Source organism: Amphibalanus amphitrite, unplaced genomic scaffold, assembly GCF_019059575.1.
Source record: "Amphibalanus amphitrite isolate SeventyFive unplaced genomic scaffold, NRLGWU_Aamphi_draft 000096F_arrow, whole genome shotgun sequence".
Classification (NCBI taxonomy): Eukaryota; Metazoa; Arthropoda; class Thecostraca; order Balanomorpha; family Balanidae; genus Amphibalanus; species Amphibalanus amphitrite.
Window position 1 is genome coordinate 655,082 of NW_024881591.1, and position 26,679 is coordinate 681,760.

General features: G+C 51.0%; 2 protein-coding genes across 2 annotated transcripts; one reads left to right on the forward strand and one right to left on the reverse strand.

Moving 5' to 3' along the window:
• Positions 1-2,565: 2,565 nt before the first annotated feature.
• Positions 2,566-6,410, reverse strand: LOC122380366 (integrin alpha-PS3-like). The gene has a single exon (XM_043363459.1). The coding sequence runs from the start codon at positions 6,359-6,361 to the stop codon at positions 3,005-3,007; it is 3,357 nt and encodes a 1,118-aa protein (XP_043219394.1). The 5' UTR covers positions 6,362-6,410; the 3' UTR covers positions 2,566-3,004.
• A 5,627-nt stretch (positions 6,411-12,037) lies between these two features.
• On the forward strand, positions 12,038-16,034 carry LOC122380368 (integrin alpha-PS3-like). The gene has a single exon (XM_043363465.1). It carries the CDS (start codon positions 12,048-12,050, stop codon positions 15,363-15,365), a length of 3,318 nt encoding a protein of 1,105 aa, XP_043219400.1. The 5' UTR covers positions 12,038-12,047; the 3' UTR covers positions 15,366-16,034.
• The last annotated feature ends 10,645 nt before the right edge of the window (positions 16,035-26,679 follow it).

Consider the following 26,679-nt stretch of genomic DNA (forward strand, 5'->3'; position numbering starts at 1 on the left):
GATTTCGCGGATTAACTAGTAACTTCGCAATCTCACGGATTTCGCGGACGCACTGTAACACATACAAATACAGGCCATCAACACAATCAACAGACATTGACACGGAAGTGATGACGTCATTCTAGACCATCACATTGCCCCCTGGCATTACTAACGCTGACATCACACTGCCGACTGGTGACGTCATACACCGCCAGATAACGCCGCACTCATTGGTTGGACGGGCATCCGGAGCCTGAGATGACATCATCGCGAGGCGTGGAGGGATGCTGTTGAAGAACAGAGATGTCACCTGACGAACACAGTCGTCTGTGGTCTGGTGAGGAGAGCTGATTACTTTATGTCATGGGAAATGGGATTTTATGGAATGATCCGAGCTAGAAGGTAATTGCTGAAGCGAAGGATTCATTAATATTTGTATCATCAACGTGTTATCATGTCCAGATGTTTCAGGTTTTTTAACTAGATGATTTGAAGTGAGAAAGATGAGAAAATGAAGACCTGTACTGTAAAATGCACACTGCACTACGCTGCACTCCACTCACTCAACCGACACTCACACGTACCACTCACACGCATTGCACTCATTCATGTACCCTGCCAGCACCCTACCCCTTTCCTTTCTCCTCACCTCTCGTCTCCATTCACTTTCACAGCTCACCCCTTTCCACCTCACCAGGCTCCTCAATACGTGGATCAACAGACCGCCATTCCCAGATGGCCGGCCGTATGCTGATTTGGACAGTCCCTCAATGCGTCTGAGTTCTCCGACGGTACCCAGAGGGGAGCGGGAGACGAACCGACCCCGTCCGACGGTACAGGTGACAATATGGAACGGCGCCGGCACACGGTCATAAACGAAAACAAGTCGGCTTTTCTGCGACTGCTGAAAGCTTTGATCACACATAAAACGGCGATAAACTTTGATTCGCCCGACTCAACTGATGATATACTCGGCGATAAAATTACTGAGCGCTGGGGCATAATAAGCGTTTTATGAGTGCGAGCCGGCGCGTGCATGAATAGGCCCGGTGGTGAGATGCGTGACTGGCACTTGGCCAGGGAAATTCGGCGGAGCGGCGCTTTGTCGTCCGCCGCCACCGTTTGAAAAGGGTCACAAACCTCCGAGCAAAGAGCCCAAGGTGAGAGGAAAATACACTGGACGGATTCACATCAGACTGTAGTAAAAGCTGCTGCTTTGATTCTCCAGTCCCGGCTTGGTCACTCTCGCTACATAGCAAAAATAATTATTTGGCTTGATTTTGCCAAGCGAAGTTAAGAAGGAATTTGACTGGCAATTAGAGACCAATCACTGAGATAAATGCTGCGGTTACTGTTCGCTTCTGAAGTCGTCGAGCGACTACCATCTCCCGTGATAAGTGGCTGCGGAGTGCCGGAGTGCAAGAGTCCCTGGTTGTACCCGATCTCCGCCGGTCTGGTGAGCGATATAACGGCGCCGTCACTCTCCGGCTCAGCATTCTGCACCGCTCAGCGGCCGCACTCAGCCGCAGCACGATGAGAACGGACTACTAAATGCGCGCCGGCCGCCGTATTAAATAAGGCTCAGCCTGAGCCATCGGCCGGTGATCGCGTCATTACCATGCGACAGAAGCAGACTGTCGCGGCTCAAACGGATATCAGGACGGTAATGTACCGTCTCCAATGCTGGTTTGTGGCCATCGGACAGGAATGTCGATGCCAGAATATAGTACCTTTCTAACACGGAGGCAATGATGGCAAATAAAGACGGTTGCTTCTGTTATAGCTCCATTGACATTCCATTGTTGTCACTATGTTAGAGCGGGTCTGTTCATTGGGTATTGTTGTATGTAAATGATATGAATGAACGGTGAAACGGTGGCTATTGTCCTGTTTTGTTACTTTTACTTGATGCCATTAACCTCGAGCCAGGGTGACTAAATACACATAAGCATAAGTGTGTGAAATAGAAGGAACGTAGCATGCAAAACCTTACGCATGCCATGCGTTCACATTCAATTAAGATATTTTTGCACCTCATGTCTACCAATATATTCTTTACATTGAAAGTTAATCTGTAGAAACTATACATTGTTACAACTGGAATAATATTTGTTTATGAAAATGGAGCACAGCCCACTTGCAGCTGTGCATCCGGCTGGTTCCCGGGTGACTATCAGTTGTTCCGACCGCGTCCGCTTCCGCCACTGGCGCTCTGACGAAAGCCCTGAACTCACCAACCACATCATCCTCCGTCTGACGGATGGGCCCAGCGCAGTCTCTGTATGTAGGTACTGTATCTATCCTATACAGCCGGCAGACTCGCTGTATCAAACTCGAAACCATATCGTTCGGTATCTGACCGACTTGACGCTGTTTTACAATCTGTACGTAAGTGTGCAATTGAAGATGAAACTGTGTCATGGAACTTTGTATGATATTTGACAGTCTTGGAGGGCATTTCAGGGTATGGAAATGACTTGAAGATGCCAGCTGAAATACAGTGTAAGCTTTCGTATGGCAATTGTAATAGTGTGTGGCAACCTTTTGCACAGCATAGCCTATCCAAGTATTGTCGAATCAGCATTCATTTTAACATTTTATTGGAAAAGTAAAAAAGCAATTGAGAAAAGAAACATTCATGCACGTTTAGCGACAATTTGCGAACAACTGTTAAACATTAGATAAGAACTGAGATAAAATTATAAAGGAATATGGTAAGATGAAGCAATTTAAATGAATGACTTACATTATAGTCGATCGGGCGCCACACAGATTCCCAGGCCTGGAACAATAAGAGCACATCGGCAGACACATCTTATAAGCACAGGTGCAATATCACACTCGACTTAAAGCTCTGAATACCAAAGTCTTTGAGGTCTACGTGGTATACAGAGGTCTACGCTCTCGCGGAATGCGCATTGCCCATCGTTCTTTGACGTCACAGCCAGACGCGCCCGCAATCACCCGACCTCGCCGCTCGCTGTAAGGCGTCCCACGCTCCCCGTGCCGCGCCGTCACGTCCTCACTCCACGACGGTGCTCAGCCGCTTGAACTCCTCGACCACCTTCTCCTCCAGGAGCTGGTCGCGCTTGGTTCGCTTGAAGAAGCCGGCCCGGTGCATGACGAAGACGATGACGGCGAGCAGCAGCAGCGCTCCGAGCACCGCGAGGACGATGATCCAGACGGCCAGCGGCTGCGGCTCGAGCGCCGACGGCAGCAGCTCGGTGGAGACGGCAGCGCGGTCCGGCCGCCGGTTCACCTCCGGCGCGATGCCGGCGCTGTTGCGGATGTGCACGAAGCCGTGTGTGACCAGGGCGGCGGCGCTGCGGCCGTCCAGCAGCGGGCGCAGCGCGCGCACGTCCAGCCGCATGCTGAGCTGCACGGTGGCGCGTGTGGCCGTATCGGGAAACGCCACCAGCTGGCACGTCATGCGCACACACTGCACGCGCGAGCCGCTCGTACAGTTGAGCAGGTGGGTGCCGTTGGCTCGGAGCTCCTCCAGGGACACGTCTGCTTCACGTTTTCGGCGTGAAACCGTTTCGTTGTGACCTGGCTCAAGGTCTTGCACATCCGGTTTCAGTGGTCGAAAGAAGGTCATGTTTTGCAATGAGCAGCTGAACGGCCGGCCTCCTATTTGTGCCGCAGGTGGGTATATTTCCAAGAATCTGACTCTATCTCCATCGTTGTCGAAATCGACAGGGATGAGGAAGGAGATGACAGCAGCTTCCACCGGCGTCGGCAGGTATTTGAAGATCTGGTAAGTGTGATTGATAATTAGGAAGTAAGGCTCTTCTTTCTCTTCTGGTTTTCGGTCTTCCTCCTTGTGATAAAATACTTGATCCTGCACAGCTTTGCCGACTATTTCCATGTCTGCTTCACTCCGCAATGCCAGTGTGATGTTGGCGATGTTATCGAGTGGATTAGTTTCAACACCTGTGGACGTGACCGATACATTGAACTTCAGACTATTGTGGTGACTGGTAACGTCTGTGACGTCAAGGCTGAGAACCAGCCTAAACTCCGAGGTGTCATAGAAAGGATGTGGCTGCACAATACAAGTCACGCTGACCGAAAGCTGACCGGAACTTTGCTCTTGGCATGACGGCGGTATCCGCATCAGGGTGACCGGTGACGGCACCATTACCGTCAGGCTGGGCAGCGACGCCGGCTCGCCGCCGTTCGTCAACTTGAGCTCCAGATCCAGCGTCTTCGTGGAACCGATGACGTAGGTGTTGCTGGTAGCAGAGAGGAAAGAGTACGCCAGTCGTAGGTCTGTGTTACAAATTGAATCTGCTCCACACCCGACAGCAAATGGAACACTCAGCAAGGTCAGCTGTTGGCTGTCCATGTGTACGTTTGGAACGGGACAAGAACTGCAGAAGTCGTCAATCCTCTCCAAGTCGGACGGAAAGGACACCTGCCTCTTCCCTCTTCTGTTGGGTGTGGATGCGGGCGAACGCTTGGAAGTGTCCGTGTTTATAATCACTGCTTGTTCGCCTGACCGACTACTGACGCTTGTCATCAGCATGTACCTCATGCTCAGCTGGATGGGCTTATTGAAGTCGATCAATGATCCCTCCATGCGGATTGCGACAGTGTACTGCTGGCATTTCTGATTGTCCTTCGTCACTTTCCATCTTTGTGACGTAGAGGACTCGTCCTGTCCATCCACAACCAAAACGCTCTGAGCGTGAAAAGATTCCACCTTCAAAGTCACGTTGACAGCAACTATGGATGGTACGTATTGACCGTGAAATGTCAGACACGCCTGCACCTCGAACTCCCTGGTGTCCGCCTCCAGCTTCTCCGGCTGGGCGGACAGTGTGGCGGCGAACTGAAGCACGGGTCGGGTGCGCAGCAGCACAGCGTCGCCGCTGGCGTAAGACCCCACGGCCACGTCCGGGTACCGGTTGCCGTCCACGTCCACGCCCCGCGAGAGGCTGATGCCGAAGCCGCGCAGGTCGGCGTTGAGCTCGCTGGCGGCGATCCGCTGTGAGGCCGTGGTGACAAAGTCTCCCGGTCCGCCCCGGAACACGTACACGGCACCCCGGCCGTCCTCCTCGTAAGGGGCACCGACGGCGAAATCGAAGAAGCCGTCGTTGTCGATGTCACCCAAAGAAGCCAGAGTACTGCCGAAACGTGCGCGCAGCGCTCCGCGGCCCACTGTCGTACGAGCCGACTTGAACTGGGCGCGGTCTGAGTTGATGTAGACGTAGATTCGTCCATGCTCAAAGGCGCTGCCCTCGCCGAAATGTGGTGCTCCGACAACCACATCGCTCAGACCGTCTCCGTTCAGGTCCACGGCTAACACCGCGGCGCCGAAGTACTCGCCGACTGTGGATCCTTCCCATGTCATCATGATTTCGTACGGCTCGTACACATTGCGTGGGAAGTCGAACAGCAACACTCTGCCCTTTCCATCCGCAGCCCGCGGCGCACCGGCCACATACACAGTCGACTTTGTTGAGCTGAAGAACCTGCCAGATCCAACAGAATAGCCTAGGTAATCATATCTGTTGAACTGTTCAGTCACGAATGGGTTTGGAATGATGAGCTCGCTGAGATCATTGGCCTGTCGCCTCCGTCGCTGTCTTCCGCCGCCTTCTTCCGTCTCCTCGAAGGCGCTGTACCTGATCAGGGTGCCCGTCCAGTCGAAGACGCCCGGCGCTCCGAGGATCAGCTCGCGCCCGTTGTCGGGGAAGTGCACTGATGTGCCGGCCTGGCCGTACGAGTAGTAGTACACGTGGCGGTATTTGTAGGTATCCGGCAGCTGGAAACTCTGTTTGGTGGTTTCGTACAGCGGGACAAACTTCTGAAACGTGTTGTCGCCAACGGGAGCATCAGCCAGGTAGCAGACTCCGTTGCCCAGGTACTGGTTGGAATAGTGCCTGTTTCGCCAGCGGAAGCCGCTGACGGCGAGCCTGCCGGTGCCGCCTGGCTCGGCGTCCATGGCGCCTCCCAGCCAGCCCTGGTCCTTCAGGTCCGTGTACAGCCGCTGTCGGTTAACGTCGTTACCGGTCGGATCGACGAGCACCTCCTGGCAGGCGGCGCCGCGACGCAGCGGACACTTGAACACGGCGCCCGGCTCGAGGACGCGTGACGGCGGGTTCAGGCCCAGGGTGGAGTTGGCACGCGGCGCGCCCGCGAGCAGCCAGGGACCGTCGCCCATGCCGACGCCAGCCAGGCTGACTGAGTAGCCGAAGTAGGTGTCTGCGCGCGTCTGCCGGCCGGTCGGGTCGGTCACCGGGCCGCGGAAGATCACCGGATGTGCCGTGTCCACGTTGAAGCCGGTGGTTAATGGAGACACCATCAGCACCAACACCAGTACCGGCACCGGCACCGGCACCGGTGCAGCTCGCACTACACGCGGAAACGCCATCAAGACACCGTCGCCTGGCCAGCCCGACTCGTGCCGCGCCACAACGTCTTCTGCTGCTGGCGGCACGGATGTCAGCTCCGATAACGATTGCCGCCGCCTCCTGGAAATGGCTACCGGATGTGCCGACTCCGTATCTGTTGGAACAGCTGCCCATTCCCTGCTGCTGCTCCGCCCGTCGCCACTGCCACTGTCATACCGGGCCCACTAGTTACATTGCCGTACCACCACAACCTATCGCTGAGTCACCTTGCTAAGACTGGATTGTGGGGCACACCACAAGTCGGGCTTACCAATGTTTAATGATCATGAGACTTATGCACATTAAATCAGAGGTAGAGGACATGACTTGTTGCGTGTTTATGAACTAATGAAAGCCGGTCTAAAAAGACCCAAGTCAAAAACATAAGGCTGAAAAGAAAGGATTAGTGAAAAGTCAACGAAAAAATCAAACAATAGCACAAGCGGAACCGGAACGTCGAGAGAACCAAGAGTTCATTCGCCAAACCAATCGTGCTTAGGCGTCAACGTACACATGGAATACTAGGAGCCCGGCCGGAGAGCGGGACGCCGAACGACCGTCGCGCACGAGAATTCAGCGGCAAGATGCCGCTGCGGAGCGGCGGCGAGGAGCGGACAATGTGCAAAGCGCTGGGACGTCACAGACTACATACGTCACGGTTACTCCAGGTTACCCCGCCGCGGTTCGCCGCAGTGGGGAGGGGCGACGGCTCGGCGCGGGGCACCGCAACTTCATGTGGAGCAGGTATAAGGCTTAGTCTTACAGCCCCCGTAATTGAAAACGCATATCTTCATGTCATGATGTTGAAGGCACATTGGTGGAGTATTCCGGCTACGTGCGCTGGTGTCACTTGGTCACATTGTCGGTATGATGTCACTTTGTCGGTACGATGGTTTGTTCTTGGTTGCACGTGTCGACGTGAAGACTTGTTCCTAATCTCAAACGCCGCTGCTGCGAGGCTAGTTTTCGAGCAAACAAACAAACCGAGCACGACCTTCGGAACGTTTCAGCATAAAAGTAAATAAAGTCGCTCACTCACAATCGGTGGTCAGATCATCACGGCTGCGAGTTGTGACAGAGCTCCACGCAGCAGAACCACCGGGCACCAGGGTCAGCCCAAACCAAAGGCATCATGAAATAATGAGACATACATACTCAGCTACTTATCATTGCCGGAAAGTGTGGGGGCCAATAAATGGGGAGCTTTGTTAGATCCAATACACAAATAAACAAATTGTCTCGTCACTCGTGCTTTAGGACCGTTTGATTCTAATAACGTCATTTGATTTCCTTTCATATTTCATTCTCCTTTACAGTATTTTGCGGATACCAACCTAATAACTAGATAATTGCATTGTAGCTTTGTTACGAATTGGTTGGTAGAGGTCGAGCTTTACCACCACAAGCAAATAAGACCAGGGAAGACATTTTAACAAACATAATGTGTGTATAATTGTAGAGTACATAGGTGTGAGTAACGAATGCACAGAACCTGTCGCCAAGCACCTGTCCCAGACCTATTACAAGCTGGAGCCAACTGGCTGGCCGTCTAACTGAGAGTTGCCGCCCGCCGTCCTCTGGAGCACGCCTTGGTGCTTTGTCCTTGCGTCGGTGGCGCGTGGGGCGGCGCGCGCGCTCGCCGGGAATGTCGCACCCCGCCGCGCCGCGCGCCAGCGACCCGTCCACGACCCACGCAGAAGACGTCAGCCGGTCTCTATCGGGCGCCGATCGGCGGCCGGCGCCGGCGGGGGCCCCAGCCGCCGCCCACCCCTTTATTTGTACCCGTCGCCACCACAATGCCGGCTGTCAGTGGCACGGAACGGAGCGCGTGCCTCGCCGTCCGCTCGGCGCCGCCTTCCGAGCGGCATCGCTCGAATACCGGGACGAGCTCAGCTCACCAACGGGACCAGCGCGCTGGGTGTGCCCGACGCTCGATTCAGGACATCTCGAAAGAGCGAACAGTCTGATTTGTCTGATTCTTCAGTTACACCCTCCAGCGTGGGCCAACCAGTTCTGTCTCCCGTCGGGGCAACCGATCCAGACAGATCTCTTCCCGGCTACGGCCGGCGGGTTATCCGCTCCAGACGAATCACTCCCCGTTCTGCGGGGGTCGGCTGTTTCGCTCCAGATCTGTCCGCTCCCCGACCCTATCTGATCCCATCAGTGCTGACAAATGGTGGCAGAGGGACCCCGCGGAGGGAATCTCTGACCTCTCCGACAGGTCTGACCGCACGGCCGACCGTCTCAGTTTCGACTGTTCATTTCTCAGGCGCCTGCCGCCAGGCCAGTACGCTGCCATCTGCACCAGGAAGCAGGATACCACGAGAGCTAGTTAAACACGGTATCGGCGCTGAAGTCGCCTCAGCACCCTGCCCATATCATAGGGGTCATATCTCGACTCCCGGAATCCACTTATGATAGATGCTTCAAGCGAGTAATAGCAATGCATCGATACCGTGAAAAACTCCTTGGTCATCACTCACACATCTGCAAGGAACTGTGTACTTGTACATACGTGTTAAAGGTAGTGTGCCAGCTTTCCTGGACCGTATGGAGTTAATGGCCCAGATAAGGAGAACCGGATTTTTAGAACTTATCCATACCATCAAAACTCATGAAAACGTCTTAAATTCTTCAAATTTTGAGTACCCCAGTGCGAAATTCGCCCCGACGGGTTGTCGGTCGTACCCCAACCACATTTCACACCACTATGAACAATAAATGCACACACTGAAATCGCTATTACCGATATGCTCATCCAATCAAGTTTCGATAAACCCGTTCATCATCATCTCCTGCGGTTTCGAACACGCCTGTTAGGTGGTGCGGTAGACAGCGCCCAAAGCCAGGGCCCCGGTTACGTGAGGTAGCCGAGTCGGGGCAGCGTGCGCTGACCCAAGCCGGGGCCGCGCGTCCTCCCGGTGTCATGTGATAGCCCGGGGCTGCCCGCGGGGATGCGGTAGACCGCGCCCAAAGCTGCGGCCCCGGCTTGGGTCAGCGCACGCTGCCCCGACTCGGCTACCTCACGTTACCGGGGCCCTGGCTTTGGGCGCGGCTTCTGCTCATACTTTGTGGTGCGGTGGTGGTGCGTCGGGCCGCGCGCTCTGACTTCGGCCAAGAAAAATGCGTCAGCTGATCATTGTGATTTCTGCCACTTGCGTGTGGTGAAATGGGGTCATAACTTAAGAGACGGCTTTTTCATATCAATTATTTTACATAAAATCATATTTCAAACTATAAATGATGTTCGACAGCCAAATAAAAGAAACAATACCAATACAGGCTTACAGTTTAAGGCTCGACATTGTGTTGTCTACGATTAGACAGCTGATAACTCATTCCCGTACGTCGTAACTCTATAATGACTTTTGCTTATTGTCACATGTGCGCCGCATTCGCGATTGTTGCCGACGCCTGTTTGCAGGTCAGCCCACTACAGTTGTTATACATATCGAAAAACCGATAAACTTTTAGCCGAAAAAGGCACTATTCCAGGCCCATTTTTGATTTTCTTTGCGATATTAGGTAAAAACAGAAGCTTCTTATCCTAGGAAAAATAAAATGGGAAATCTTTCAAAGGTGGCACACTACCTTTAAGGCCGCCGTCCACTGTGCGGAACGCGTGCGGTCCGTACGGAATTTAACACAGAACCCTATGGGCGCATCCGGTCCGTACGGAAATCGTGTGCGCTCCGTCCGGACCGCATCCGAACGGCAATCAGCTGTTGATTTTCCGTCAGCTCTCCGCATGCGTTTCGGATGCGGTTGCTACGGAGACGGAAGAGTGATGTCCGACGCGTTGAACTTTTCTGCGGAAAACGCATCCGGAACGTCCGGAACAGACGTGGTTTGGGGCCGTATCGGAGGCAAACATTGTGAATTGTACGAAGAATTTGAACTCGATCATCATGAAGTGAGTAAAAATTATTTCCTTAGAATGGCAAGAGTATTCGCTGCTGGTTACTTGCAATATTTTATTTGGTAATAAGTGATAGGAAACATTTATTAGCTCTCCGCATCCGGACCGCATCCGGACCGCATCCGGACCGGATGCGGCCAGCGTGCGGCGACATTCCGGACGGACTCCGGACGGAATTCCGTCGCAGTGGACGGCGGCCTTAACTGTAGGTAGGTATGGATGACGCTAAATTCGTACAACATGTCGCAGCGGAAATGCGGGTCATGGACCAGTTAGCTCGTCATTCTGATTAGACACACATAGCCGGCGAAAATTGTTAGTTGTCATGGACATTGGCCAGTCAAGTTAACGGTGTTGGCCGTTGGGAGTACTCATTTCATGCCTATGTTGAAAGAAAAATCAAGTCTTTGCAGGCTTTTACTCGCATTGCTCTAGAGCTGTTGATAAGGTAATATTGGATAAATTAAACACTAGAATCACTTCTTCCACGATATGGAAATATCAGTCCACCGTCCATTTAATTTGCATACTTTTTGTTCATTTTAATGTCCGTATTTCTGGCCTCTGAATTTGCAAGACTACCGGGCTTTATGCAAACCCCGTAACTTGCTGCTATAAAACTGACCATATTTTATTCTATGCCACCTCTCGCATTCAGCAGAACAAACATGTTTATTGCGACTGACTGAGACTCGCGCAGCTGTCAATGCCGGGTCTTCGTGTGAGAGGTTCGGCTGTCTGGGCGCGCGCAGCGCTGTAAAATCGGCCGCTCTTTGTCGCCGCTCGCGACGGCCAGACGTCACTAAAATCCTCCACCGACCGGCCGCCAATGGATTCCGCCATTTCATTTCAATTTCCCGGCGATACGCATTCGGTCGAGGTTTATGCGCCTGCGTCCCATTCAGTGGCGATAAACGATCTAATTTGATTTGATTTTACGAGGCCGGCGCTACATTGTGGCTGGGCGAGGAATGCATCTGTCGGCGGCCTATCGTGTTGGTGATCGCGCCCCAACCCTTTGACGGGAAGCCCGGGCGGCCACCTGGGCCGGTGACGATCGTAAAACGGAGCGGCCCGACCGAGAGACGCGACCGGGCGAGAGGAAACGGACCGGGTGACGCGAATGGACGTAACGATATCGTCAGAACTAAAGATGCTAACTCGTAAGCCCAGCTCCCGATCAAGGAAAGAGTCTAACCAAGAGATCATATTTTTTTCATCGCAGCACTTACGAAAAAATATTCTTCTTTTTTGGTACGCAAAGACACTTCACGTGTCTTCAATTCAAATCCTCAATGGTGGCGACGATGGTGGTAGGACTCGCGTTCAACAATTCATCGTCAGAAAACGAGCCGTTGGGACAGATTTGCCAGATTTGCTTATGAAGTAGGATTTGGAAAGTCAAGTGTTTTCAAGTAAAGCCGTGCTTAATCATCACAAAATGTTTTGAAAATACTAGGCGAAATGTAAACAATAATTGGTTGTAGCTGCGAAAAAATTCGACGTAGGCAAGCTGCTACGTGTTACTCATGGATTACTCATATTCCTTCCTGTTTTGCACAGCGCTTCCTCTGATCCTATCCGTTTTTGAGGGGGCTGACATCACGTTCGTCTGAGAGTCACTGCTCCGTATCTGTCGAGTGCCGGTATCACGCTATCAGTGGCCGGCTCATATCCGGTAGAACGGAGTCGTGGTGCGAGGCGATATCAGGCGCCGCCAGTTCTCTGTCAACACCAGCCGTCTCTACATGGCGTTTCCGCGTGTAGTGCGAGCTGCATCGGTGCTGGTGCCGGTGCCGGTGCCGGTGCCGGTGCTGGTGTTGGTATTGGTGTTGGTGCTGATGGCGCCTCCATTAACCACCGGCTTCAACGTGGACACGGCACATCCGGTGATCTTCCGCGGCCCGGTGACCGACCCGACCGGCCGGCAGACGCGCGCAGACACCTACTTCGGCTACTCAGTCAGCCTCGGAGGCGTTCGGGAAAGTGACGGTCCCTGGCTGCTGGCGGGCGCGCCGCGTGCCAACTCCACCCTGGGCCTGAACCCGCCGTCACGCGTCCTCGAGCCGGGCGCCGTGTTCAAGTGTCCGCTGCGTCGCGGCGCCGCCTGCCAGGAGGTGCTCGTGGACCGCACGGGGAACGTGCCTGACCCCGAGAGGCAGTACACGGACCTGAAGGACCAGGGCTGGCTGGGAGGCGCCATGGAGTACGCCAGTAACGGCTGGTTCGCCACGAGCGCATTCCGGTGGCGCAATACCAAGTACCCCAACAAGTACCTGGGCAATGGTGTTTGCTACGTGGGCACTGACTCCGTGAGCGACGACAGCTTCCGAAAGGAAGTGCCACTCTACGATAAGAACAGTCAGAACTATATTCTTCCTGATCGACGCTTGACGTACTTTTATTCGTACGGTGAGGCCGGCACGTCTCTTCACTTCCCCGATAACGGTCACGAGCTGATCCTGGGAGCGCCGGGAGTGTTTGAGTGGACGGGAACCATCATTAGGTACAGCGAGGTGGATGACCTAACTGTAGGACCGACTATTCCCAATCCGTATTTGACTAAGACCCTCCAGAATTACGACTACTTTGGGTACTCTGTCGGATCGGGGCGCTTCTCCAGCGACTCTCATGACACGCTGTACCTGGCGGGCGCGCCCCGCGGAGCCGAAGGAAAGGGCCGCGCTCTTCTAGTCGACTTTCCGCTGCGAAATGACCAGCCCTTCTCTATCAAGGCCGACTGGGTGGGCTCCAGTCTCGGGGAGTACTTTGGCGCCGCCGTGCTGGCCGTTGACATCAACGGCGATGGACTGAGCGACGTTGTAGTGGGCGCTCCACTCTTTCAAGATGGCATCTCTGTTGAACAGGGTAGAATCTACGTCTACATCAACGCAGACCACGGTCTATTCAAGTCGGCTCGGACGTCCGTAGGCAGTGGAGTGTCGCACGCACGTTTCGGCAGTACTCTGGCTTCGTTGGGTGACATCGACAACGACGGCTTCTTCGATTTCGCCGTCGGTGCCCCTTACGAGGAGGACGGCCGGGGCGCCGTGTACGTGTTCCGGGGCGGACCTGGGGACTTTGTCACCACGGCCTCACAGCGGATCGCCGCCAGCGAGCTCAACGCCGACCTGCGCGGCTTCGGCATCAGCCTCTCGCGGGGCGTGGACGTGGACGGCAACCGGTACCCGGACGTGGCCGTGGGGTCTTACGCCAGCGGCGACGCTGTGCTGCTGCGCACCCGACCCGTGCTTCAGTTCGCCGCCACACTGTCGGCCCAGCCGGAGAAGCTGGAGGCGGACACCAGGGAGTTTGAGGTGCAGGCGTGTCTGTCTTACGACGGCCCATTCCTTCCCATGAGTGTGAGAGTCAACGTTACTTTAAAGATAGAGTCTTTCCACGCACAAAGTGTTCTGGTGGTGGGAGGCGAGGACGTGCGCTCATCCACTGACGTTTGGCAGCTGAGCGCCTCCAAAGCTACGTGCCGCACATACTCTGTGGCGATTCGCTCTCAGGATAGGATTGATGTCACGAAACCAATCCAGCTCAGTATGCGGTACAACTTGCCATCGGACGGTGCTTTGACGTCGGGGGAGAATGCTCTGTTTATTGATACAGACACCAGAAAGCGTCCAGCAGGTCTCCGAAGAAAACGAAGACAGATAGAATTTCCTAGCAGCCTCCAAGGCATCGACGACTTTTGTAGCTCGTGTCCGGTGCAAGACACCAGCAAGAACAATCAACAAATGATGACACTGATGGTACCGTTTGCCAATGGTTGTGGCCCTGATTCTGTTTGTCGCACTGACCTCCATCTTTCCTTTGCCTTTCCTGATTTGAGTGATAACGTGTACGTCATCGGTTCCACGAAGACGCTGGATCTGGAGCTCAAGTTGACGAACGGCGGCGAGCCGGCGTCGCTGCCCAGCCTTACCGTAATGGTGCCGTCACCGGTCACCTTGATGCGGATACCGCCGGCCTGTGAGGAGGATAAGATCGCACATGGTGATACTAAGCTCACGTGCTCAGTCCAGCCTCATCCATTCCTTAGTGATTCGAAATTCGAGATCAGCATTCCTTTGGATGTTTCCTCGGTGACGAGCAAGTTCACCAGTCTCAAATTCAACGTGTCGGCTACATCCACCGGCGAGGAGCAGACTCCGGGTGACAACGTGGCCAACATAACTCTCGGACTTCTCAGTCAAGCTGATATGGAAATTGTAGGAAAGGCTTTTCAGGACGAAGTTCTCTATACCAAAGAAGAGGAGCTTACGGAAGATAACAGGGACAAGGCCGAATATCTTGACATTCAACACACCTTCCAAATATTGAAGTACCTTCCAACACCCGTGGAAAGAGTCTCTCTATCATTTCTAGTACCCGTGAATATCACTATTGCTGGCAAGCCTGTCAACTTTCTGCGAATGTATCCGCCGACGGCGCTGCTGGGCGGGGAGCCGTTCAGCTGTTCGCTGCAGGACGGGGACGTTCTCCGGTCCGGAGGACCTGAGACACCCGCTCACTGGTCCCAGCCGACCACCGCGCCAGCCCGGAGACGGCGCAGCGCCGACGGCCCGGCGGACGGCGCGCCGGCTGCCTCCGACGCCTATCCGCTGCGGTGCTCGGAGGGCTCCGACATCCAGTGCGCCCGCATCGCCTGCCAGACAGTGTCCTTCCTGGACACGGTCACGCAGGCCACCGTCACTCTGAGCATGCGCCTGGACGCCGCCGCGCTGCGGCCGCGGCTGGGCGGCGCGGCCGGCGCCAGCCTGTTCACCGAGGGCGAGGTGCGCCTCCTGGAGGGCTCGCACGTCCCCCCAGAGTTCAACAGTCGACCTGACACGGCCTCAGTGGCGACGCGGCTGCTGCCGAGCACGCCACAGGCGCAGCCGGTGGCCGCCTGGATCATCGTGGTGTCGGTGCTGGCCGCGCTGGCGCTGCTCGCCGCCATCGTGTTCGGCATGTACCGGCTGGGCTTCTTCAAAAGGACGAAACGCGACCAGCTGCTGGAGGAGCGTGACGGAGCTGCCGGCGAGACGGACAAACTGAACTCGGGGGAGCAGTAAAACGGCCGGGACTCCGGAAACCGGTGGCGTTGTCCCGCAGGCTTAGGATGTGAAAACTGAGTGTAGGTATGTTAGGTCAGGCTCCTGAAAGAGTATGAAACAACTGATGGAAGATAATGTTTTCCCTTTTACAAGGGGCGGGGGAGAATGCGACGAAAAGGGGAACTATACTTTAATTAGGCAAGCACAGAACACTGTTGCCCCGATAAATCAGACTGGATGCGTGTTTTATGATGTGCAATGTTTATAACTCCAAAGTAAGCTTGTAGACACGAATAATTAGGTATAACTAATGTAGCCTTGGCATACGTGTTTGACGTCGAGTCACAGAGGTGGGTGCATCATTAGTTGCTTCGACTTGTAGATAATTTTTGGGTAGTGATGTTAATTGTTCGCTTGCTCACTTTTTTGGTGTAATGCAAGCGTTCTTAACAACTGCGGACATTCAAGAGAAGCGGTCACTGTTTTGCAATGGCCATAGCCTTTAGTAACCATTTTGTATTCATATTTAGTCAAGGATTTCCCGCATGTGATTGAGTTTGTGACTTTGCGAATGTGTGTATGTGTATGTGTGTGCGCGTGCTGACCGCTACGGTGCGCTCGGTGCGTATTTGACCAATGGCTATTGCCCCTATAACATAGGTAAAATAAAGTGGTTTTCTAAGTGTGTTTCTGCGAGTCATGTTAAGTTGCCCCACTCATTCTACGCGTCTTGATGAAAGAGTCGCAATAATTGTTAACGGAATGCCATGCAAGCGTTGTGTCAAATATGATCAAAAGCACACAAATTACAGCTTTTGCTCTCATAAAAACCAAACCGTCGACCTAAGGTCAAATTTGACAACATATTAGCGACGACCAGTTATCAAGAGTTATTGAATGCGTGTTTCGTTTATACGGCACTCTAGCTTTATCAATTCGAAAACAGGTTTGAGTCAGTTGTTCAAAAGATTTCAAAGTTTTAGAAATTTTACTTTCGATAATTTCTAGTAGCCTGACCTTAAAATTGCTGAAGTTTTTTTTTACAGATGATAGACGCCTTTTCACTACACCGCGCTGCTTACTTACTGCTTGCCGCTACGTGGCTCCAGAAGCCAAGGCCAGGGCGTGAAAATTCAGGAGAAATTGTGGGACGGGGATTGAAAAGCTTCTTCTTGAATGCAATTCCTTCCTTGATTCAGGCCGACGTCCAGAATAATCAGCATGTAGTATTAGTAAGCAGTAAGCACAGAATTGTTGAATGGTTCATGATTCAGCCATCAGACGACAGTCACGCTCGTGTGATCCTTGTCTGGCTCGTCGCCCGTGGTTGGCCACTGCTCCGCCTTGCAGCGCGCGTCACATATCCGGTCGGTCGACTTCCGATCCGATTGACGTCAGCGCACCGCGTATCAGTCTGTTCCGGGGACGGCGGTCACAATCACCACAAACGACGGGCGTCCTCTGCACGGAGTGGCGCACTCAGCTGCGCCCACCCTACCACAACTGACAGCTGAATACACTCGCGGCTTTTGACTGTCATCTCTCCACCAACAACGCACGAACTGCCGCTAGATTGACTCTCCTTATTGCTTGCATCGTTAGCCACATGGTTTCCAACTTCTAATTTTGTACTTAGACTGCCTTTGTCGCTTTTGTACTTATCTGCTGCATCCTTCTTTTCTTTCACTAATGCCTTCCCTCCTTTCCTCATTTTCCGCCCCTTGCCGAGTCTTGTCTAATTCAATTGGCTTCATTTCCGGGCTGTGTCAACTACAATACCTTCTCTGGAATGAAATCGGCGCCGGGAGACCGCCGTGTCGGCACGTTCAGAGAGGCTCTCGGCCACGCAGCCGACGGTCGCCAGTTCAGTGTCATTGTCCGTGGGTGGGAGGCACCAGACGGATCAGCCGGCGCCCGCTCCTCGCGTGCCGGGCGGTCAGTTCTCATTGATCGCTCACGGGTGATTGCCAGCGGCGGCGGCCGGCGGAGGGGACCTGGATCGGTCACATGCCACAGGGAAGGGTTTGTCACCCGTCACCGGGAAGGGTTTGTCCCCGTCACCATAGAGATCTTATAATAATTATAATATTATAAGATCTCTATGCCCGTCACCGGAAAGGGTTTGTCCGCTGTCACCGGGAAGGGTTTGTCACCTGTCACCTGCTGACGGGTTACTTGCCGTTCCCTGATATTTTGGTGACATGGACTCTGGTCGGTAAATCTAGTTACAGTCGTGGATAAAACAATGCTCAAAGTTGTCAAAAAAGTTCCATCTTGGCTTATGAACGGCCTATTTAGAAGGACAGAATGTCAACATTGGCATGCTGCTGTTTTTTTTCGAGAACATCTTTTCATTTTTTTTTTCTGACGCGTTCGCAAAACAAGAAACTCTCCTTTTCAAGCACCAGAGAGCATTGCGTTCGGTGCAGTCCCTATCCTAAAAAGTGGCCACAAAAAAGCTGGTACTTTTTTGCCATCCTTCCACATTTGACGATACAAAGGATTTAATGATTGGCAGTTATAAGGCAGCTTTGATAGATGGTTATAAGTTTTCTTATCTATAACCGTGCGTGTAAAGCCTTTATTTCAGTAAGTCAATAAGATGTTTATTTAGAATACTATTTTTCATAACTATTGTATTAAACCTAATTGGAAGGTGATTTTTTGTCAATCCATCAACTGTTACCCACTATGCACACGATAATCGCACTTTTACTAGCCGCATGCAGTGTAGTGCAACAGTGCAGCAACGAACAGCTATCCTCGGGTGCGATTTTCGAGCAAAGAATATATCCCACCGCCGTTTCACCGCCGTTTCAGACGTCCCCCCTGCTTTTGTAACTGTTTCCCGTGCTGCACACTGCGGTGTCCGCCGGGCCCTCGCAGCCGCTCGCTGCGGTGTCCGCCGGGACCTGCGGAGCCGCTGCGGTGTCCGCCGGGTCCTCGCAGCCGCTGCGGTGTCCGCCGGACCCTCGGAGCCGGCTATATGGCCCGTGAGAAGCGTCCTGTGTTCTCTCCCGGTGAGTTTATGCGTTTCGAAATTGATCACCCTTGAAACTGGTCCGGCGTGTGGTCGTAATATTCGAATGGCGGAGTGTTTTGACTGCCGCCGGCGGTGAACACAGGCCGGAGACAGGCCAGGGATTGTGTCGGTGAATCCTCCCGGCATTGTGTCCTGTGCGGTGCCGTGGCGCCCTATAGGTTAGCAGAGAAAGGCTGCCAATCGTAAACGCCAGCTAGATTTACCTCGCCGTGAAAACGTAGCGGTGGCCAACTTTGGTTCGTTGGCCGCTGTTTTGAGCACATGCGTTGTTTTTTATTTCCAACCCCATTGATGTGTTCAACTTGTGGAATGTAAGAGGTAATATGGGGTTAGGGATGCGGGAACTACTTTCAGACTAGGGGGCACAGCATAATAGAGATAAACCTAGGGTACACCCAAATCTAGCTTTCTCACCGGTTTTAGGCCACTCATTTTTCATCCCTTGGCTTTTTCAACAAAAAAAGAAAACATTTGCATAAAAAGTGCGGTATTCCGTCTCAAAGTTGTGGGGGCACCGCCCCCCCGGCCCCAGAGTTGGGAGGGGGGGAATAGCCCCACTGCCCCCCCCCCCCCCGGTTCCCGCGCCTATGTATGAGGTCGATCTGCTTCGTGGAACGAAACGCGATAACTTCTGACCGTGATCAGTCAGCGGAAATGTTAAATACGCTTGTCGCGTCAGCTACGATAAGCGTGTCACAGACGGAAGCGCTACCAGATCGCTGATGAAACTCCTCTTGACCACCCTAAAACATCCCCCAGGAACGCATACTGTATCGATGACCGGTTGGATATAGCACCGCTGGTCCGCTGCTCTCATGAGTTGCGTTTATATGGCGTTTTTGACGAGTCTCTAGCTCATTTATTTTTGCGATAATTTCGATGCAGTGATCTTTGCGTATTTAGAGGGATATCTTTGTAAATCGTCAAGCACCATTGGCATCTTTTGTAACATAACGGGTGGAGCTATAAAAGCTTTTAGCTTGCAACAATCCCTATGTAAACTGGGCTATGGACTTCCCTACAGCACGGCTGGTAACGCTTCTTCGACTTGCGTACAGGACAACGTCTTCGAATCGTTCATGGAAACGTGCGAACATCAGCTCAGAGCAGCAATTCAATCGAAACGCGCAAAGTCTTCGCTGACAAGTGGATGATATCACTAGGCAGGGATGCCAACGATTTAACCATAACCTTTGATCTGACTGAAAATATGGGAGATGTCTCTCCCGTCCCTACTGACGCCTGGCGCCAACTGCCGCCACTCTCCCCTAATTACTTATGTCAGTGGTTATCTGGCCTCGCTACACGCTAGACTGGAAACATTAATCTACATTTTGCATGTTATGACTAGGACTACTACCATACCCACAAAATGGCGATGTCGGGGCTTGATAACATCCTTGTTTGCTATGCCTCGCCATGGGGAAGACTGCGTGCCTTATGGAAGTTAGGGCACGAGCAAGGTTCCGGGCACCGCCAAGTATGCAATTACGACTAGTAATTAGAGTAACAGCGGTACAGGTGAATAACCAGTTCTCATCTGCATGCAGCATGGTCATTGGTCAGGAACGGCATTCTGCTTATCAGTAGTGGAATACACTTATAAAATTGCGCCTTTGTTGGTGTGTTTTGTTCGCCATCGACCAGACAGCTGCGGTTGCCATGCAGGGCGTGTCAGCTGGTTGCCGAGACGATAATCGCGATGGGGTACGTGCAGGGGACTGGACTGCGCCCCACGGCACTGCCGGACCAGGTCACAGCCGGGTGCCGGTCCGTCGGCTCCAGCTGCCGGCAGGCATCAGCGGCGGACGGCCGACCGGTCACACGGCTGCAGACCAGCGCACTGGCCAGACGCATTAGCGCCATCCAGTGGAACGTCAGGTAGGCTGTTTCTTAGTCTCAGGTCTTCAGTTTGTAAATGCTTTTACAAATATATGAACATTGAAGTCTTTTGGCGTGACTGCAACCATTGTCGGGTGGACTACCTAGGTAGGGTAGGGAGGGGAAATTTGAACATATTTTTACGTCTTCTCCGTTGCACCAAATTCCAACTCAACCCTGGATGAAGAAAAACTGTTTCAGTAGCGCAGATGTCGCTTCCTTTCACCATGCAACCCTCATTTTTTGGACGAGCCGAGCGTACCTTGGATAGCATAGCCTTTTTTCTCCACCAAGTCACGGTGTGTTTAAATTGCCCCACCGTGGGGTAATTTGAACATACTGCCTTTACCTGCCATAAAAACGATAATCTCGCCGGTACCGATGTTGTTTGATGCATAAACAAATTAGCAGACCAATTCTAAACATACCTTCATTTGAAAAATCAACAAAACAACAAGCATAACACTTGCAAGAGTATCAATATCTGCATGCTGCACACCGGTCAGTTGACAGAAGTCGCCTCTCTTCAGTTAACAGAACCGTTGTTCGATGAAAAAAAAATCCTTGCCACAGCTGGCTTCCCCGCCCATCGCAACCTATTAGACCAATTATAAGCAGAAAATAAAATATGAGGGTGCAGGGCACTTGTCGATTTGTCGTGGAAAGCCCCACCTTCGACAAAAACGAGGCCAAAGCGATGCAGTCCGCAGCAGGAATCGATTCCTGCCGCAACGTACATTTTTAAGTGTAAGACAGCTTAACGAGTTCCATTAGCTTAACACCAGCAAGTAAGGAGCGGCGATAAAGTTGTGTCTGGAGAACATGTTTGACAGTGATGGTCGGCCACTGGCCAGACGGCTCGCCCCGGCAAATACTGTCCGGTGAACAGCGCCTCGCCACGGGTCGCCACTGGGCAGTGGAACAGTCGGCCACAGGCTGATCGGTGCAGACTCTATCCACCGGCTACCTATGTAGTATGTACGTACATACTACATATGTGCCCAGGGATACGCTTCGGCTTTTTTAGCATTACAAAAAGTGCGACAGACGGTCGTGAAGGATTGTCAGAAAATATACAGGAAGACGCATGGAAGAGGCCAACCGTCGGCCAATCAGCATGCAGTTGGTCGGAGCCAGATAATATTAGCCGTTTTCACGACGTACTATCTGGCGAATGCACCTAATTTGACCAAATCTGCACCAAATCTCTTTTACAATAAACAGTTTCATATCATGGCTTTATTTCAGTGTTTTAATCGAAAATAATGTCTGATAATTTGAAACATGAGGTCCACACAACTTTTAAGAAACGCAGTGAACCTTATTTGACCAAACCTACACCAAATCTGCACCTAATCTGTACCAAATATGTACGAGATGGCCGTCGTGAAAATTGCTAATATTGATCAATTCGTAAGCAGCTTTCGCTGCAAACACCATCTAGCCTCCACTAAAGACGGAAAATAGTTCATCGTATATAAAAATGTTAAAAAAACAAATTATTCTTGTTAATATTCATTATTCTCTTTCCTGATCATTTTAAACATCAAAGCTCATAAAACTGCAGCAAAAAAAACTAATTTGGGGAAAGTGGTATGCTTTCTACAGGCAATGTGCCCGCAAGCAGCGTCCACGCGCTTACGGAAATCGACCAATCGGCGCTCGGCAATGCGGCGACGCTAATTGACCGGGCGCTCGTGACGAAAAGGATAGAACCACAATCATTCCCTATGGCTCTGTACAGACTTTTAACTTATGGTGAGCGGTGAAAACACGTCAGATGATGTGTTTATCTCGACGATACAGATCGACTGATATGCAGCAGCATGACCCTTTCCGGTCAGGTCATGACCTGGACCTGAGGTCAAATTTTCAAAATGACCTTTCAAGGTCAACAAATAGTTCATTCGACGCGTCTCGACGAGAGGAACGCGATGCTGCCAAAAGTAATGTCGTGGCTCTCTTGAGTCAAAATTAATTGCCGAAAAACAGTTTTCGTACAGTTTTTGCTCTCTGGAGGCTAGACCGTGACCTATGGTCAAATCTGAAAACATTAATCAGAAAGGTCTGTTAAAGGTAGTGTGCCACCTTTGAAAGATTTCCCATTTAATTTTTCCTAGGATAAGAAGCTTCTGTTTTTACCTAATATCGCAAAAAAAATCAAAAATGGGCCTGGAATAGTGCCTTTTTCGCCTAAAAGTTTATCGGTTTTTCGATATGTTTAACAACTGTAGTGGGCTGACCTGCAAACAGGCGTCGGCAACAATCACGAATGCGGCGCACATGTGACAATAAGCAAAGGTCATTATAGAGTTACGTCGTACGGGAATGAGTTATCAGCTGTCTAATCGTAGACAACATAATGTCGAGCCTTAAACTGTAAGCCTGTATTGGTATTGTTTCTTTTATTTGGCTGTCGAACATTATTTATGGTTTGAAATAGGGTAGTGTGGGGTAATTTGAACATATTTTTACGTCTTCTCCGTTGTACCAAATTCCAGCTCAACCCTGGATGAAGAAAAACTGTTTCAGTAGCGCATGTGTCACTTGCTTTCACCATGCAAGCTTCATTTTTGGACGAGCCGAGCATACCTTGAATAGCATAGCATCACTTCTCCACCAAGTCACGGTGTGTTCAAATTGCTCCACCGTGGGGTAATTTGAACATACTGTCTTTACCTGCCATAAAAAAAGATAGTCTCGCCAGCACCGATGTTGTTTGACCCATAAACAAATAGGCAGAGCAATTCTAAAAATACCATCATTTGAAAAATCAACACAACAACAAAAATAAGAGTTGCAGAGTATCAATATCTGCACGCTGCACACCGGTCAGTTGACAGAATTCGCCTCTCTTCAATTAACAGAACGTCTATCATCTCCGTTCGATAAAAACTCTACCAAACCTTACTTCATCTGTTATAGTGGTGCCAATCGGAACCTGGACATTCGGAGTTCCGATTCTTTATAATGTCCAATTCAGAATTGATTGCACAAAGGTATAGAAGTCTGGACAACGTTGGACGATGGCCTGCCACACTTAAGCATTTTTATCAAGTAATCGTGCGTAGCATTGATTGGCGAATGGAAAGCTTGTTAAGCTCTCAATATTATGAACACTTTTCGGCTGGTAAAATTACATGATAAGCAATATAAATGACGGTTTTGAGTGTTGATAGCTGCATAATTTTCGGACATATTTGGACAAATAGTTGACTTTAACATTTTTGGACGGAAAATCAACGAAAATGCCAGACATTAGACGGATATTAGACGTAAATTTTCTAAAACTGGCATCACTTATCTGCTACTGCTTTGGGTCAAAAATATTGGCAAAAAAAAAACTGGGAGCGATGTTTTTTCGGAGCTATCCCTGTCTTCATTGAAATTCTTACACTTTGTTCAAATTACCCCACGCTAAAAGTTATTTTGCAATTTTTAACAACAGGGTTCAAAAGCAAATTTCTTGGATTGAAGGCAGGGTTGTGCTCGACTCAAAAAAAATTGCCGACTCGACTCATCATTCAACTTCAGAATGCCCTGACTCAACTCTGACTCAAACAAGGAACTGATTTTTTCCCTTGACTCGACTCATGACTCAAGCGGCTCAATGAAAATATGAGTTGACTCAAACTTGACTCAAATTTTTTGTTGAGTCAAGTGTCTTGACTCAAAATTGAATTGACTCAGATAAAAAAAGTTGTTGAGCGGGGGGGGGGGTGAAAAAATCCGGCAGCAGGGCCAGGCCTAAGCTGTTACGCGGGGGGAGAATGAAAAACTTATACTATATATTGTTTCAGTAGAAAGTTGAGTCAGCTGACTCATGTTCCTACATGTTTTTGACTCAACTCAATGTCAAAAGTTATTTTACTGACTCAACTCTTACTCAACTCAACACCTTAATATTTTTGTCTGACTCAACTCTGACTCAACTCAACAGCTCAACATTTTATCCGACTCGACTCAAATCTGACTCATTTGAGTCAGAGTTGAGTCAAATTTCTGACTCGACTCATGAGTCAAGCACAACCCTGATTGAAGGCACTGGTTAGGTCATTGTACAACAAAAGCCGTTGCGTATTAGGCGCTAGCAATGCAAGATTTTGCGCTGCAATGAAGTTGCAATGACGTGTTGTTAGGCGTTTATCCTTGCGAAATTGATTTTTTACACTGTGCGTCAACATCTTCATTCCCTGAAACTTTAAACCCCGTTCATATGATAGCCCCTTTTAGTTACGATAATTTCTCTCATTGGTCTTATTGTCATGCCACTTATGGATTTTCCGTAATTTTGTGTTATTCACACTATGTTCAAATTGCCCCACATGTTCAAATTACCCCACCCTACCCTATGATTTTATGTAAAATAATTGATATGAAAAAGCCGTCTCTTAAGTTATGACCCCATTTCACCACACGCAAGTGGCAGAAATGACAATGATCAGCTGACGCATTTTTCTTGGCCGAAGTCAGAGCGCGCGGCCCGACGCACCACCACCGCACCACAAAGTATGAGCAGAAGCCGCGCCCAAAGCCAGGGCCCCGGTAACGTGAGGTAGCCGAGTCGGGGCAGCGTGCGCTGACCCAAGCCGGGGCCGCAGCTTTGGGCGCGGTCTACCGCATCCCCGCGGGCAGCCCCGGGCTATCACATGACACCGGGAGGACGCGCGGCCCCGGCTTGGGTCAGCGCACGCTGCCCCGACTCGGCTACCTCACGCTACCGGGGCCCTGGCTTTGGGCGCGGTCTACCGCACCACCTAACAGGCGTGTTCGAAACCGCAGGAGATGATGATGAACGGGTTTATCGAAACTTGATTGGATGAGCATATCGGTAATAGCGATTTCAGTGTGTGCATTTATTGTTCATAGTGGTGTGAAATGTGGTTGGGGTACGACCGACAACCCGTCGGGGCGAATTTCGCACTGGGGTACTCAAAATTTGAAGAATTTAAGACGTTTCCGTGAGTTTTGAAGGTATGGATAAGTTCTAAAAATCCGGTTCTCCTTATCTGGGCCATTAACTCCATACGGTCCAGGAAAGCTGGCACACTACCTTTAAAGGTAGTGTGCCACCTTTGAAAGATTTCCCGTTTTATTTTTCCTAGGATAAGAAGCTTCTGTTTTTACCTAATATCGCAAAAAAAAATCAAAAATGGGCCTGGAATAGTGCCTTTTTCGCCTAAAAGTTTATCGGTTTTTAGATATGTATAACAACTGTAGTGGGCTCACCTGCAAACAGGCGTCGGGCAACAATCGCGAATGCGGCGCACTTGTGACAATAAGCAAAGGTCATCATAGTGTTACGACCATACGACGTACGGGAATGAGTTATCAGCTGTCTAATCGTAGACAACACAATGTCGAGCCTTAAACTGTAAGCCTGTATTGGTATTGTTTCTTAAATTTGGCTGTCGAACATTAATTTGTGGTTTGAAATATGATTTTATGTAAAATAATTGATATGAAACAGCCGTCTCTTAACACGCGCAGTGGAAGGGTTGCGAGTACTACGCCCAGTGGAAGGGGGGGCGGATGTCGCCCCCCCCCCTAAGATCTCAGCTCCCACTGGAGCTAGAAAAACGAAATTTGGAGGGTAAATGGGGGCCATGGGAAACTCTGTTGTGTGTGAATTTCATGACCCTAGGTCAATATCTTCAAGGTCAAATGAGGTCAAATGTGGTCAAATCTGCCATATTTGCGACTTTTTTGCGTTTACACGCCGATAACTCAAAAAGTTACCGGCCGATTTTCTTTTTTCTTTCACTATACGAAAAACCAAACATTTGTGAGTATGTATGGTGAATTTCTAATTAATCCAACAATAAATATGGCAGTTAGAAGCCTGGTAAGGGTAAGATGTCGCCGGCTGAAGCGGGATCGGCCGACGCGGGAAACGCGGCATTCACAATTTTGTGTTTACACACTCATAACTCAAGTTGTTACCGGCCGATTTTCAAAATTCTTTGACCATATGATTGCCTGTACATTTCTCAGTCTTCTCACCAAATTTGACGCGAATCTAATCTAATCAGCGGTAAGGAGCGCGATGTAAAGACGGAACCGTCCCGCCCCGGCACAGTCTACAATTCAGGCGGCGCGTAACGGCTAGCGCCGGCCGCCGCGCCGCCGCGCCGCCGCCGCGGCAGGATGTTTGACTTTACACCGCTATTTCTAGAAAAGTTGTGAACCGATTTTCTTATTTCTGGCACGGTAAGATCCGCAATTCAATTCTGGACAGGTAGCCAAAATTTCACATTAATATTATGTTTGCGGCGCGAGTTATTGGCGAAAAACAGGAGGGGTGGGCGAAATCCGCCCCCCCCCCTTCCACTGCGCGTGTTAAGTTATGACCCCATTACACCACACGCAAGTGGCAGAAATGACAATGATCAGCTGACGCATTTTTCT

Bases quoted from the DNA above. Each gene is read 5' to 3' on its own strand.
- LOC122380366 (XM_043363459.1), bottom strand. From the start codon at position 6,361: ATGGCGTTTCCGCGTGTAGTGCGAGCTGCACCGGTGCCGGTGCCGGTG.
- LOC122380368 (XM_043363465.1), top strand. From the start codon at position 12,048: ATGGCGTTTCCGCGTGTAGTGCGAGCTGCATCGGTGCTGGTGCCGGTG.